Below are 17160 nucleotides of genomic sequence, written 5' to 3'. Positions count from 1 at the left end.
TACCCTGACCAATAATAAGAAAGGATAAATACATTAACAGGCCAGAGTTTAAGCAATATTTAACTAATTAATATTCTCTTCACGTCTCAAGGAAAACACCTATTTGATTCACAATTAGGCTACTTATGAACCAACTTACCTAATTATACGACAAAAACATACCAACATGAGGCCTATTTTTTCATGTTGAAACAAACACGACGCACAATTTTGTAAACAGAGAGAAGGAAAGTGCATCTCCCCTCCGTATGAACAAAGGAAATTCTTCTGTTTGCTGCATTCCGTTACCTCAAAGTTCGCTTCAGCCACGGATCAAGTTGTGAAAAAGTTCACCGCTGTTTGTCGCTGAAAGTTCTCGAAGCAAACTCTCTCATCATCACCTCCCCCCCCCTCCCAGCTCTGAAACAACAGAGATGGGAAAACGAGGCAACATCTTCATCACAGACCCCTGCTCAGGTCCGTGAAGGCCCTCAGCTTGAGTCGTCAGCCGGCCATGGAAAGTGGAAACCGCCGCCGCGCCAAGCGTCGAGTGGCCGCCTCTCCCCGTCGGGATGAGCGATCCCCTCTCCCCCTGGAACGCTGGTGCCCCCGTGCCGTGCTGCACCGCTCCTCCGCTCGCCGTCCCCAGCGTAGAAGGTGATGATCAAAGGCCCCTCCCGTGTGGCTGTCCGCTTCGCCGAATGCACCGCTGTCCACCCGTCCAGCGGCTGGCCCCGGCGATGCATGTCCCCGTAGCGCAACACTCCCCATCGCGGCGGTCCGTCGTCATCCTCGTCCTCGTTCCGCTGGAACCCGTCGTTGCCGTCTTCCACAAAAACTCGCTGATTAGACTGAATAAAAAGCCGCCGATTCTTCCTGTCTGGCGCTGGAACGCACCATAGACACCGGTTTCTAGGCACCACATGTCGTGTATTTTGGACACGAGACCATACAAACTTAACCAAAACGGGAGAGCGGAGATAATTGTGAGACGGCAGCAGACAGCAGATTAGATGTTCCTTGATGTTTATTTCGACAACACAGCATAGCAAGACATGGCATAGGCTCCTCCAGCCTCACGGCCTCGGATCGACTGACAATTTGACATAGAAATCTAACGGTTTAAGTACATTTCCACAGACAAGAGGTGAGAATAGAGGCGTGTTCACTGTTCCCCTGAAGTCAACCCCAGCTTACGCATTGATCAGCCATTTGTTGAGTGGCCACTTTGAACCCATGTTTAGCATTTGATGGCCCTAGGTGTGAACCAGGATCTCAGGAACTGAACTCAAACAAAAGGCACTGAAGAGCCATCCACACCCCGGGGGTCCCGAGCCAAGTGCTTGAAGTTTGAGACAAGCATCTCGGACGACACCTCCAAATAGGATGAGCTAAAATAGGTCTACTGCATGTAAACACATGTCACATTTTGTAAGAGAACATGAGATATTGAAGAATTATGGATTCATAATTCACCACATTTATTTCCTTTGCTGCTGCTGCTTGTTTATTTATTTCCTTTGCTGCTGCTGCTTGTTTATTTATTTCCTTTGCTGCTGCTGCTGCTTGTTTATTTATTTCCTTTGCTGCTGCTGCTTGTTTATTTATTTCCTTTGCTGCTGCTGCTTGTTTATTTATTTCCTTTGCTGCTGCTTGTGTTGTATGTTGTGTGTAGTATACTAATGTGATTCAAGCTGTTGTACTATTGCTGTCATTTTGGGAAATAACTGCGTGTCAATGAAACATGTTTAGTGACTGTTTGTGGCACTGGAAGGTTGTGAGTTGCGACAGCTGTGCTGTATTGGTTCATGACTGAACGTATGGTTCTGGTTCCTGACTTAATTTATGTGTGAGGTTGCCGCATGTTCTTTAAAGTGAGAGGTTTTTGGCTCTGACATAACGGCCATCAATTCCAAATGTTCATTTGAAGACTGGTGTGGATCCACAGTATGTGTGTTGTGGCTGATGTTGAAGGTTAGCCGCAATTTGCAAGTCTAGATTTTTTTAATAATGGGATGAATCTAGAGTTGCAATACCCTCCATTGACTCCCCATTCATCCAATTTGCATCTGCGATCTGCTTGTATTAAACAACGTTAAACTCGCCAACATTGCAGCTGTATGCCAAGCTTGAATTATCCTCTTTCAATCTGCAAAGCTTTTGTTTCACAAAAATCCACCGTAAACATGTTATGAGCTACTTTCTGTTTTAGATTTTTGGCATGGTGTTAGGTATGGTCATAAGGTTTTCAAAAACCATCGCAAACGAGTTGGGCTCGCCCCCTAAAACTTCCTCCCCAACTATATACGCTTGCAACGAGTTGCAAGCTTGTAGGAAAGTTGATGTTGAGGTAAAAAAGGTTGCCGACCAAGTATAGTATAAAGCCCTGGGGGACCTCAAATTACGAAGTAGACAGTATGAGGGTTTGATTAAAGGGGACGGACACAACCGAGAGCCATCCTTGAAGGCTTGACAGCAGCAGGGCCAAGAAGGAGAAAATAGCAATGCCAGCGCCACCTCCTCTGGTCTGCAGCCATCCCTGCTGAGCCAACTCTCTGATGTCTGAACTCTGAAGCTGCCCCGCTGTGAGTCAAAATGGCACCTCAGCTATTAGTACTCGCCTCAGCAACTCACCTTCATTGAGGTGTGAAACCTGAGAAAGTAAAGACAGGCCAAGGCCTCTGTAGTCTGTGCCCTTACAGCGTAAACAGGCACATCAAGTGTAGGTGAGCGAACTCGTGTGCTGCTATAGTATCTGTGCTATACATGTTTTTCTACAACTACTATGCCTATTGCACATCTATAGTCCTCATTTCACATGTATTATACCATATCGTTCGGGTCGCTATCCAGTCCTCACATCAACGGCGCACCGCCGATCTGACTCATGATGAAACTTTTATTTTATTTTATTTTTTGTCTGATATGTCATGAGGATGCCGTTTGTTGGGTCCTCTGTCACAATCAGCATGACACACATCATATTTCGATGTAGCTGCAGTGAGAACTATTATATGATATTATTACATTGTCAATTTTTCTATTCCTCTGTGTACCACCAGAGGGAGCTTACCACAGGTTGAGAACCACTGGTATACAAGATGTGATTGTACAGTATTTACATTACTTCAGGGGAGGTTATTGTGCAATCTGTGCTCAGGTCATGAGCACAACTTCAATAGTGCAGCAAACATGTAAATATGAATTGAGTATAGCCTACTGCTATAGGCTAGAGCAAGAAGTGTTACTGAAGTCAGTAGTAAATAAATATGCATATCAATCTGAGATATCCCTTAAACACAAACAGACACATCAACTAAATGGGCATGTGTGTACACACACGCACGCGCGCGCGCACAATAAACGTGCACAAAGCCACTGCCATGCCAATGCATTCTTATCCCTCATTGACACTTGTCAGTTGCTGTATCTCTGGCATCCACATACTGACTCTGAGACCTCACATTGTGTCAATCACGATTACCCATGCCTCCTACACCTCCTACCCATGCCTCCTACACCTCCTACCCATGCCTCCTACACCTACATGTATTATTAGCATGGACTTTATTGATGGGACGATACTCTTCAAGTGCGCGTGCGGGACTACTGTCAGCCGCTGTTTAGGATCTTCTGGGTTATAGGGTCCGCATTGAGTCGCCAAACTCGCCATCAAACAAAGCTCATTAGAAGCAATTGACAACCAATGGCACGGCCGTGTACAAAGGCATGGTCATAATTCACAAAGAAACAGACAAAATGGACTGGAGACATTAGAATCAGGATCGGGGTGGCGGTGGCTCGGGGGTAGAGAGGCCGGTTGGGAAGCGCAAGGTTCCCAGTTTGACCCCGGGCTCCCCCAGAGGTATAGTGTCGAAGTGTCCTTTGTCAAGACTCTGAACCCCTAATGGTTTCCTCTGCGATCGGTGTGTCAATGTGTGTGTGAATGGGTGAATGTAATGCACAATCTATGTAAAGCGCCTTGGATAAAGGCACTATATAAATGCACCATTTACCATTTTTACCATTTAGGATCAGGATAAAATATAAAACGATCATTTTTTGAGAGATTATGAAAGATTTATGAGAGCGCTTGACATCCCTCCTCAGGTATTAAACGGAAACAGACAAGCCACCTGATTACCATACCGATGCAAATCATGCAACAGATCTTTTGATATCTGGCTTCTTATCCTCGCTCATTATTATTTAATTATTTATCCTCTCTCGTGGGTGACTGGAATGAAACGGCCGCTCAAATTGGAAGCCTGTCGCTCAGGGCAGGGGAAGAATAATGGTGACAGCTAGGAGCTATAGGTCCACTCACAGAGTACAGATGACCCCAAGGCTTACCTTGAGGTGTGTGGTACAGATATTCTTATTTATTTATGTAACTAATCTATTATAACTAATCTATTGGAACCTGGAAAAACAATTCCACACAGTCTCGGGCAGACCAAGGATGAGATGGAGGAATTATATCTCCAAAAATCTGGCAGGAACGCCTCGGGATCCCCGTAGAGAGGGAAGTCTGGAGCTCTCTGGTGGAGCTGTTGCCACTGCGACCCGACTACGGATAAGCGGTTGAAGATGGATGGATGGATTGATTGTGGGGACATTTGGCTCTCACAAGTATCGTCACGCACATGTACACAACCACACACACACACACACACACACACACACACACACACACACTTATTTCTGGAAGAACATGACACTTGAGGGGCGCTATCCCCTCCAACGTTCCCTCCGGACAAGCAAATCGTCTATTTTTGTCCTACACAAAGATTAATTTCCCATTGACAATGAATGGATGATGTATGATGATAAGAGTGCCCCTCACTTCACACGGGTGTGATTGTTCTTTATACAGCTTTTGTCCCCACACATTCAGGTCAAATGTCCGCTAAATCTTGTCCCCACACGTCTCAAGATTTGCCCTTGACAATGGCAAACGGAGAAATTAGGTCAGAATTCCGCTAAATATGACGTAAATTAAACATCAAAACATTAAACACCATTGACATTGAAGGGAAAATGTACGCATATGTAAACGAGCAAATGAGCTAACTAATAACAGGCAACAGGCATTCTGATTGGCCAGTATGAGATGATGCACGATGATGTATGATGATGAGCCCCTCACTTCACACGGGTGTGATTTTGTTTAGACTAGTTTGGCTTCAAATCTGGTTTCAAAGTCTGACCTAATTTCTCTGTTCATTGTCAATGGCAAATCTTGAGACGTGTGGGGACAAGATTTAGTGGACATTTGACCTGAATTCCCCTTTAATGAAAGGGGAATTCAGGTCAAATGTCCACTAATGGTCGATGGCAAATCTGAACCAACTTTTAGGGATTTGAACCAAATGAGGCGAGAAAAAATAACGGAACCGGTTCCACCCCGGTGGAAAAGGGTCCTGACTCAGACATAACCATTTAACAAACCCCTTACACCCATATACTGTAGGCAGGATCACTATAACCCAGACATAATAGGTCATGTGCATATATGAGACTGACCGACTTCAAACTTGGCTTGAGGGAGCGATCTCTCTCTCCCTTAGAGTATATATTAATAGAGATGGCACCGGATTTCTCCTCCCATCCACTTGCATTAAGTTGCTCAAAAGCGCATGAGGCGATTTCACTCCTCCTTCCGGGTAGGAACAGAGTGCATTCTGGGATGGATTGGGCCCAAACACATGAACGTGCTACCGTTGACTATCATTGCATGCGTTCATGTATGAAACAGCGTTCACGTGTCATCATGAATGTGTGCAATGATAGTCAACAGACCAGAGCGTTCATGTGTTTGGGCCAGCGCTGCAATACCAAAAAAACGATGTCCATTTGGCCTCAGGGTTTCCTCCGGGTGCCGTCTCTATTAATATATACTCTAAGCTCTCTCCCTCTTTCCCTTGCTTCTTCTTCTTTTCTCTTATGGAAATAACAAAAAAATATGGAGCTTGCACAAAAACAAATTTCACCCACTGTTTAACACTTGAAAACCTGTGCTAATACAGTTTATTCTGATTCTATGTTAAAATGCGAAATAATAGGCTTAAAAGCTAAATGACAGTAGCATTTATCAATCTCAAACTATGATGGATGGGAGCAATTAAGCTGTGGACGTTTTCAAATGGTCACTGAAAGTGGAAGATGCAGTAAGGCATGCAGCATATTGAGATGGAGTGCTTGAAATGTGTTGAAGTGTCGATGGACTGCGTAATTCAAGACATCTGGATGGGCTCTGAAGGTGTCACAGTAGGGGTAATGGATTGGTATGGCTATTTTACCCTTCAGCAAAGAGTGCCCGGTTATTGTAGAGATGCTGGTGCATAATCCTACACTGTAAGATCTGTATAATGATGTACTGTATATTAGGCCATGCATGTGACGATCCATGCCAAAAATGGTCGATCTAGAAGCTGATGACAAGCATGTTGCATCGCGATGCATTGCGTAGCTTGTAGATAGGCTAAAGTATCAGTGTTAGGGTTAGCAGTAATAGTAACTGTGAGTGCGTAATGGGAACTCTTCACACAATGCAGTAATAATTCTCAAGGGGATGATTGAATCATTTTGAATAGAAGGGGTCAAACGTTTCAAGGTCTTTGCTTCAAGAACAGGACAGAAAAGAACAGAAAAAAAACAAACAGAAAAACAGAACAGAAAAGTGCAAATAGTGGTCCTTTCAAACAGGCAGCGTTTAACGCGCCTAGTAATTCATTTTCAATGAGACCTGCGTTTTTTTTTTCGCGCAGAGAAGTCGAGGGCGACAACGCAAGCGTATTTATGTGGGCGCGGTCCTGTGAAATTGTCGCGCACATGCACACGCCCCGCGACTAACTAAACCTGGATTCTTCTTTTTTACACTTGCATTGTCGTGCCCCTCTTGAGCAGACCTGGAGCAAACTGTCGTTGATCCAGGCGACAACGTCTGCGTTAATCGATGCCCGTCTGAAAGTACCTTAAGTACTACAAAATAGTGATACAGGTCCTGTTGAGTATATGCAGCAGCCAGCTCCTTATTATCTCAACTGTGAGTAGATTTAACATTTAAAAATAAATGATTAAATCAGGGTATTACTAAGACTAATTATGCAGGGTATTAATAACACTATTTATGCAAAAATATACTGCACATACTGACGGTATATGCAAATGTAACAAGGGAGAAATATATCTATTTTAATTATGTTTGTTTAAACTGATATATCCGGTGCCAAGCTCTGAAAAAAGGCAATTATTCACAGAAAATAGGCTTCATGAATACCAGAAATCAAGCCAGTATTGTTTTATATTGTTTTATCAATATGACCCATTTGACCCAATATGACCCATTTTCACAATCAAGGCTGCTTAGTAATAAGCAGACTTCCCCTGAAGCTGATAGTTATGCTTAATGTATTCTCTGTCATGACACGTGTGCTTGCACATCGTTCGGCGCATCGTGCTTTAATCTAGAATCTAGATCAATTCAACTTTTACGTAAAGTTTTTAATTAATGAATATTATATAACCACAAAAATCTTAGTGTTTTCCTAATTATTTGGGTGCCCACTTGCAATATCCTAATGGCCCACCACTGGGCCCTGGCCCACAGTTTGGGAAACATTTGCTCTTCTAGTTCTGAGTTAATTCTGTGCCCCCCCCCCCCCCTGTGACATTCTACTCCATGAAGAGAAAACAGCGTACCTTGACTTTCACTAATTAAGAGGAGTTCTCCTATTCTACATGTTTTTCAAATGAAGCCCAGAAAAACAATCCATAAAAAGAGAGCTAAATCACTCTGGGTGGTTAGAGCTCAGAGAGATGGGGCATTTTGAGACAATAAAGGAGAAACAGACAATTGCCGAACATTCTGCAATAATAGGTGAACATTTGGTCAATAGAAGCTCTGCAACAGCCAATTTTGTAGGCTATTTTGGTGTACTGTAGAGGGAAAATGGAAGTGACCAAGTATGGATCCCTGGGGGACTCCGGTCAACAAAGTATATAGGGTTTAACATTAGCCACAAAGACATCAGATCTACAAGCTTAAATAATATTTCTTTTTCATATAAGACGTGATTCTTTATCTGCCTCCAAATCGTATGTGTTTGGGTGCAACCAGACATTCGCGTCAAGTGGCTTCAAGAAAATCACACCCGTGTGAAGTGAGGGCCGCTCTTATCATCTCATTCCAGTCACTTTTGTCTTCAATGTTTGTGTTTACACAAACACTCAAAACGGGCCATTCATTGTCAATGGCATTCAATGTTTGTGTTAGGACAATGTTTGGGTTTACAGTACACAAACCCTCAAAGCTGGACATAGGAGGGGCTAGTGCCCCTCAAAAACGCTAGCCCAGGCGTCACTTCCGGGGCTTTAAGCAGCTGGTTGCCATATAACTATGCTGGTTGCTGCATTTTCACACCAGTGTGCCGCTTCAACTTGTAGCGTGGGCAAGGCTGGCAAAGCGTTTCCGTTTTTCCCCTTATAATGGCAGTGGATGGGACTTGAAACCGCTTGACTGTGTGTGGAGGCGCTGCGAATGTGTGGTTGCACCCGTAGGAGGAAGCTTAAACATTTGACGTCATCATGACAAAGCGTCAAGTGTTGAGCTACAGAGTAAAGAAATCATCACAGGCCTGTTTCCCTTGCACCTCTGTTTGAACAAAGAAATGTCAATGGCAGCATAGAGAGAGATTTACTTCCCGTTGCCCACCCTCTGCCATTCAACTGCTGCTTAAGGCCTTCTGATGGAGGCAGGAGATCACTCATAGGGCTCCATCTGTTATGAGTCGAGTGCTTCACGAGCCAGGCAATCAGGCAACAAAGGCATTGATCGTCCACTCCTTAGTCCTTAGCCAATCACAGGATATCGTCTCTGTCGGGTGGAAACCTTGTACAGTATGTCCAAAAACATTACTGAGAGGCGGGGGGAGGGTGTTTAGTGTGTTTCAATGGATCCATTTATTGTTTAGTCACAAGCTCTCGTTTTTTATTGGTTACATTATAAACCTTGCAGACATTGCGACACATTTTGAGCTTGTAGAACTATATTTTTGCAACATTTGTGGGACACGAGAAAATACATAAAAGGTTGAAATATGGAGATACAAGGTTTCTGCCCGACGATATGTTTTAAGCAGACCCCTAGTCGCCTATTACCATGGCAACTCCAACTGACAACTGACATTGGCTGTACTACAGATTGCACGTGCACTGAACAAAGCTAAATGTTTTCTTCATTAGAGTTGTGTGTAGAGAGTCAGTATGCTAGTGGTTTGTTATTCATTCAAGTCAGAATTTGGGAAAACCTTCACCAGGGGCCTGTTTCACGAAACTTGGATTAGGGATTAAACCGGGATTTAACAGATATCCTGTTTTAATATATTGGATCAGTGATTAACCGGTTTCATGAAAACAGGTTAATCTTGCCAGATTAATTTTGCTAGTTAACCTGGATATGTTGAGGCTTGATTCGGTTTCATGAAAGCAATGCCACATAAGTTACCATGGAAACTAGGGATGCACGATTCATCGGTAGCATAATCGGAATTAGCCATATCGGCCATAAACAGCCCCGTCGTTAGGTATACGCGCACTACGCACTATGCGTAGGGCAACACAATTAGCGAGGCAGCAAGCCCCCTTTTTCTTTTTTGAACGCGTTCCTCCTGCAATGCAACTTGCTTGCCTCCACCACGGTGCTCTGCTCAGACACAGCTGTAGTTGCCCCTCCCTCTCTCTCCCGTCTCCCCCGGTCTGGTAGTAGCAGAGTCACGTGTCAACATTATTTTGTTTTGTTGTTTTGTTTGCGCATCCCCGCCGGTTACAAGAGAAGGAAATAAAATGAAGGAAACTTGCAGGTATGTTGATGTGTTCATTATTTTACTAACATTAGGACAAGTGGGGAAGTAGAAACGTGTGTTTTGGACAAACAGCAGTGGTGTTGATTTGTGTCAAATGGAGTCTGTATGGCTGAAGATAAATGAACACATATCGTTGGTGGGAGAGTTATTGTGTGTTTTGGACAAACATTGATTTGTGTCAGTTGAAGCTTCATGTCAGAGTGTTTGTGTTGGAGCGCTACTATGCCATGTCAATCTGGGGACCCCATGGATAAATATTGAGAACCATGCAGCGATCAAATTCTCTGCCAACTCTTTCTTCAATCCACCCCCCAACTTTACTGTTTGTCTGCACTGACCTTCACCCCCCACTTGCTCAGTTAAGCAGCATGCTATAATGCCTGCTACGTTCGACCTCCAGGGAATACGACTCGGTCACAGCATTGATAACCTTGATCAAAGCCATACTGATAGGAGCATTTCCCTTTACAACAGAGGGCAGACCTCAGACCAGCCTTCATCTCCATGGAATGAGTGAACCTGCAGTTTTACTTGTATTCAAATGCAATCGGTTCGGTGCTGTAATTCCAATTCCCTACCATCCCTGTCTCCTTGATCCCTAGCTATCTTCCCTCACCTCACTCTCTTCCAATACTGATGCCCTGTTTAGTGTGTTACTAAAGCAATAAGAGGTCTCAGGTTACCGGGTATTTTAATGGCTGAGAGGCGTAGTGAGACACGACGCGCAGCAGAGTGTCTCCGACCCTGGTGAATCATTGTTGATTCACCAATAATATTTCGCTGTGTTGCTGTTGTGTATATTGAATGATAATTTGTATATTGACATTGACATCACAAACTTGAGTTCTGAAAGTGTTGCCTATGTCAATTTTATTATAGATATTTGATGTTAATTAGTGATGAATTTTGTATCAGCATTGCTGTATGAAGGCTGTGTGTGTGTGTGTGTGTGTGTGTGTGTGTGTGTGTGTGTGTGTGTGTGTGTGTGTGTGTGTGTGTGTGTGTGTGTGTGTGTGTGTGTGTGTGTGTGTGTGTGTGTGTGTGTGTGTGTGTGTGTGTGTGTGTGTGTGTCTTATGTTGTCCTGCACCTGCTGCAAAATGGATGTGCGTAACTTTAAACCGGTGAGATAAAGCTCAAACATTCTGCAGTGGAGAATGGGAAACCTGTGTTATGTCGTACAGTGCAGCGCCACAGTGCAATTAAATAATAAGTCAATATGACAAAACAGCAGACTAGGCAGTGCACCTTATGTTTTCTATCGTGCCCCAGAGTTTGGGTATTGCACCAGCAGGCCCATTTAGCATTGCTAGGTACAGTAGGTCTAATTTGTATTGTACAATATTGACACAGAGACTATTACATAAGTCGTGCGTGCACACTTAGTCGGTTTAAACTCACCCTGAAGTCAATGCCCACAGTGGAGATGAAGCTCCCAGCCAGGAAGGCTCCATCTTTGAAGCGCACTAGGAGACATGTCTTGCCCACGCCAGAGTCTCCAACCAGCATCACCTGGACCACAAAGGCCAAACAAAATGATTCAGTTGGGTACAGCATATAGTACAGTACGGTCAAGTTATACGATCTTTCAGTCATTTTAAACACATTAGCCTAAAAATCTCATTCCAAAACTAGAATGAAAACGATTGAGAGTGGAATGCTTATGTTACAGCATTATAGTACAGGCCAAATAAGACCTTGGTTGATGAAATTAATCTACTTTTGTGTCGTTATCTAGACAGTAACATTTGTGTTCATTCAACTCCCTTACAGTTCCATTATTTGTGTCCACTTTAACACAACAGTGGGGATTCACTGTGTACACAGTGATGAAGTTATAGGTGTCAAATCAAAGTGGAAAAATAAAAACAACACAGACATAACAAACTATTGCAAGTGAAGCCTAAGTTAATAAGACTTCATCAAACATCTGGTCATTTACTTAATGCTTTGATATCACTATCTCGTTATCATGACCTCATTAAAACTAGATCATTATAGGACCATTACAACAGAATTAGTGCTGGTACTGTTGTGTGTGTGTGTGTGTGTGTGTGTGTGTGTGTGTGTGTGTGTGTGTGTGTGTGTGTGTGTGTGTGTGTGTGTGGACATGGATGTATAAGTGCATGCTGTAGAGCATGCACTTATACAAACTACATGTATTTAATTTTAAACACTAAATACTTTGTAAAACGGACCTGAGTTGCAGCTGTACTTGGTTAACTCTTTTTTTCACTCTAAACCAAATATAATAATATACAGAAATAGCCGATATCTTTACCAAATATCTTTACCAAAATAGCCCGGTCTACAAGATCAGTGGTTGCAAGCCGAGTATTCGCCTAGTGTATGTTTGCCTATTATGACATGCCTAGAATAGGGATGCTATGGTTCATGTGGTTAAAGACCCGATATGATATGATTACTGTTATTACAAGGTTAGCTGAGACAGAAACACGACCAGGGGGATAATAAAGTCTGAGTTCGACGTGTTTTGTGAGCTTGTAGGTTTTCTGCCGGAGAGAGATAAAGCAGGTGGCACCGGCGCAGACAGATGTTGAACATCTGAGGCCACTTCCTTCCTCGCTTGCTTCCTCCAATTTCCTTCAAGCTTCTTGTCTCTTCTATATACTTTCTTAGCCCCCCCCCCCCCCCCCCCCCGCCCACCCCTCTCTCTCTCTCTCTTCGCTGGCAGGGAGGAGGATGTAGAGAGGAAGTGCCATGTCTGTCCTTGTTAATCACCGAGCCTGCCTTGCGCTGCCGCTGGCTGGCTGGCCGGTGTGGGAATGATATACGGACTGCGTAAGAGCGGCATGCAATAAAATAAACACTGTACAGATCACCCTCTCGCCCAACACAATCCTCATCCATCAGCGGCGTCCGGTGTACTGTCCTACAAATCAAGTCTGTTTGTACTTCTCTTTTGGGAATAATGAAAGACATTAGCTGATAAGGCTGTGTATTCTCTGGTCTGATCTATGGCGCTTGTAAGCTCCTCTCTGGACATTGAGTGGAAAAACTATTGACGGCTTGATTAGAGAGAGAGAGAGAGACTCTAACTCTAACCTAGCACTTTTGTTATTTTGATTTAGTTTTGAATTTGTGCTTGCTTGCCTTTAATGTCAAATCTAATTTTAATTCACCACATTATTTTTGTCAAGCAATAAGTGCATTCAACCAATCAGCAATAACACACATGTGTGTGAAAATGTCTGATTAATTAAAAAAAACATTATTAGATGAACAATTGACAGTAAAATTCACTGGCAAGATTCAAATTGATTACATCACACAGCAAGGTGCATGGTGAACAATAACTTGCTCTATAAAGCAGTGGTTCTCAACCTTTTCAGGCCATGACCCCCCAAAATAATCATATTCTGAACTGGGGACCCCCCAAAATAATCACATTCTGAACTTGGGACCCCCCACCCTGACAAGCACTTGGAATTGTAGGAGTTGAGGAAATACACTTATTATGACTTGGTTCCACAGATAAATATTGTGAAAATAGCTGATCTACTCACAACTCACAATGCCTTGCATTTGCGAGGTGCATGCGAGCTTGTAGATCAGCTATTGTTGAGGGGTGCTAGCCCCTCCTATGTCCAGCTCTGAGGGTTTGTGTAAACACCAACATTGCGTAAACACAAACATTGAAGACGAAGGTGAGGACACAAATTCTTAATCTGATTGGCCGGAATGAGATGATGGGAGATGTGAAATTGTGATTGGTCGGAATGAGGCGATGTATGATGATAAGAGCACCCCTCACTTCACACAGGTGTGATTTGATTTTATATAATTTACATATAAGACCAGAAAGTGAGAGAGGTTACAAGTATACTTTGTGATAAATAAGTCATAACACCAAATATACGCGAGTACTTTTTCCATCACTGCATGTGAATCCTAGGCCATATATAGTACTAGACCCTCTGTGTTCATGATGTGCACTTGTTCTGCATTCACACATTTACACTTTTAATTAAGACCTGAGGCCGATTTGAACGGTTTTCTGAAAATCAGTGGTTCTCAAACGTTTTCATGTCAAGGAGACGCCCCAAAATCAGAGCTGGGCTGCAGGGCTTACTTTCCTTTAGATCAGCTTCCTTGATTGGTCAACCCAAACCACCGGTTTCACGGATTGGCCAAACTCTGCATGACATTTGTGCCTCTCAACCAATATAAGCAAAGACATATATGTCATGCTTTTACACAGCAGGACTTGACTAATAATATATGATTGACCAATGTGATTTATCATAGTGACTGATGTTGCGCTGGGAGTTGCGTCTGAGAGGCCCAGAGACAACCACTCAAACTGCTGTGAGAGTGAGACACTATGTGTACTCCTTTGGAGGTGACTGTTGTGGCGACGAGGAGAAGATTGATGTGCACGTCTTCAACACAGTGTCTTTGATCTGGAGGAAGTTGACCCCAGTGATACCTCCCCCAGTGATCCCTCCCCCAGTGTCCCCCAGGGTCAACTGGAGTAAGTTGACCCCAGAAACACCTCCCCCAGTGACAGCTGGAAATGAACGTCACTGTGAGGTTCCCTCCAGTTGTGAGGGCTTCACGGCTGTGCTAATAGAATGTATTGTCTACATCTGGGGAGGGAGTTATACTTGCAAGATCAACAAACAGGAGTACTACAACCATCTTTATGCATTTGATGTCGACACCCGCAGATGGTTCAAACCACAGGTTTCTGGGACTGTACCAGAGGGGAGGAGGCACCACTCAGCCTGTCTCTTTGGAAAGGTCATGTACATCCATGGAGGATGGACCCAGAAAAGATGCACTAATGACACCTACAAGTTGGACACCACCACCATGGTCTGGTCTTTGATTAACACCAGAGGAACTACACCTGTTTCAACACATCACTCTGCCACCGTCATCGGGACAAAGATGTTTGTATTTGGAGGCATAGGCCACCAGGACACCAACATCAGAGTGTTTGACACAGAGACCTACCATTGGCTGAACACACCTTCTGGACAGCTCTTTCCAGAAGGAGGGAGATGCGGTCATTCAGCCTTCACCTACAATGGAGAGCTGTACATATTGAAGTTCAATGATTTGCGGAAGTTCAGTCCAGAGAACTTCTCCTGGAAGAAGGTTGAGCCCAAGGGGGTAAGCCCGTGTCCGAAGTCTAGGATGTACTGTTGCATGGTGGGAGATCGTATCTTCCTCCTCGGAAGAGACAACAGACCTATGTATATCTTAGACTTAAGTCCTAGTCTGAAGACGTTATGCAAACTTTCAGCGATTCAGTCCAATCTGAGGACGTTGGGACTGCGACGTGACATCAGGAGGGAACTGACAGCCATGTCGCTGGGGGTCCCGACCCACATGTTGAAAACCACTGCTCTACAGAGTATGATATAATGACAGAGGGGGATAAAACCTCCGGGCCAGCTCAGTGAAACCAGGAGGTAATCAATGGATACAGCACTGGTATACAGAGGCTCCCCAGCTAAATGATTAACCCATTTAGACCGTAGGACGTGTGGAGCTGTCCTAGCTAATCCAACCAATGGATTGTGAGGAGGTGTACACACGTCCTCACAAACTAAAGAAAAATATTCAGATTTTTTTTCTTTTTTTGGGGGTTTGGCCTCTCCTTCTGCACCATACTCCTTGCTGTTCACGCATGCGCGCTGCCGTTCACTTCCCTGTTTACTGCTCAGAAATCTATCATATCTCCTAATCTAGGGAGCTCTCCGTGGTTTTTCGCTCCTATGCCACCAAAATGTGGAACGCCCTACCAACAGTCATTAAGACATGCGAATCCCTTGACTCCTTCAAAACCGCTCTCAAAGGGCACCTATGGACGGCTGCAATTCGAAACTGGCCCCCGTAAAAATCTGAATCCCCCACCGCCCTCCCCCCCTTTTTTTCCCCTCACTGTATATGTCTCTTTTCCCTTTTTACCTCTATGATGAATTCCTGTTCTGTTCTTTGACTATATAGAAGTGTCTATTTGTACGTCTCTAAATGTTTTGATGAATTGAACATGGTGGACCCTCTTGTAAACAAGTGTAATGCTTAATTGGGTCGTCCACTCACAGTTAACAGTCTTTGTATTGAGTTTGTGTTAATAAATATTTCAATCAATCAATCAAACCAGATGGATATACTAAGCTCTTCATTTCTGACTTCAACATGCCTCTCGTTTAAAATATTAATGCGAGGGATTATCGAGCGACTTTATTGTAATCATAGCGAGGTAAGCAAGCAACATTATTTCTCCCGTTTTTTGTACGGAATGGAAGGGGTGGGGCTTTCAGAGTAAAAGCTGCCATATCTGCGCAGCACCCCGAGCTGCTATTTTGAAAGATATCCCGGCGCTGATTGTGTTAAGGAGCCAATAGATGGCCTATAGGCTACTCAGAGATGTGTACCTCCACATGCACTCATGGGTCCATTATTTAGGTTCCATTTGTACTCCCATTATAGTTAAATTCCCAGGATTTTACAATAGATTGGGGTCCCTGGGGGTATTGGCTTTGGCCTGACAGCACGTTGCGTGTTCGAGTCCCGTTCATGACGACCTTTGCTGCATGCCTCTCCCCTTCTCCCTCTTTCCTATATCTCCACTTGATACTATATCAATAAAAGCAGAAAAAATATCTTAAAAAAAATAAAAATCGCAATTTAAAAAAAAAAAAAAATAGTGTGAGCTGTTATTTAAGACTGAGGCCGATATGTTTCTTATGCTGTACTTAGAAATAATTAGAGAACCCCAAAAGGGGTTCCTGTTCTGTCTTAAGAGATTTTGTGTAGAGCATAAAAAGAGCACACCATGGCAACCATGGCATGTCCCCCCAATAATACAGTAGGATTTAAGTGGTTTAATGGCTTGCCAATTAAAAAGGGTTTAGATTCCAATCACTATATTACTTGCCTTGAAAGCGATGTCATAGAACTCGCTGCTGTTGCTCAGGGAAGGTCTGCTGGGGTGCACCACACCGTTGGCTTGGACGAGGCTTCCTGACGCGCTCTTCACTCCACCGTTAGCTTTACCTGCTGCTGTGGGGCTGCTGTTGGCATGCTTGCCTTTGACAGTCTTCTTACGAGACATTTCTTATACACGATTATGAACGCTGGTCAGAGATGGATTTTCCAATAGTAGCCTAATAAAAACACAAAAACAAAAAAACCTCACTCACAGTATTTAAAAAAAACAACAGCTGAATTTAAGTCTCGGGTGTCCAGAAGTTGAGCAGAGGGTAGCCTATAACTCTAATTGTTGTAGTACCTTTTCACATGCACGTGAATTTGATCATCCTCGTTTTATCATAATACACG

General features: G+C 43.7%; 1 protein-coding gene across 1 annotated transcript in view; it reads right to left on the bottom strand.

Moving 5' to 3' along the window:
- The window catches only part of LOC306936684 (ras-related protein Rab-26-like), a gene marked incomplete at both ends in the record, with an annotated part of 70203 nt that extends 53270 nt beyond the window's left edge, over positions 1-16933 (bottom strand). Inside the window, 2 exons of the mRNA XM_079520286.1 lie at positions 11245-11355; positions 16757-16933. Coding sequence (XP_079376412.1) covers positions 11245-11355; positions 16757-16933 — 288 coding nt within the window. The remainder of the gene's footprint in view (positions 1-11244; positions 11356-16756) is intronic.
- Positions 16934-17160: the final 227 nt, after the last annotated feature.

Source organism: Electrona antarctica, assembly GCF_951216825.1.
Source record: "Electrona antarctica genome assembly, chromosome: 14".
Taxonomy (NCBI): domain Eukaryota; kingdom Metazoa; phylum Chordata; class Actinopteri; order Myctophiformes; family Myctophidae; genus Electrona; species Electrona antarctica.
This window is presented reverse-complemented; position numbering and strand designations above follow the sequence as displayed.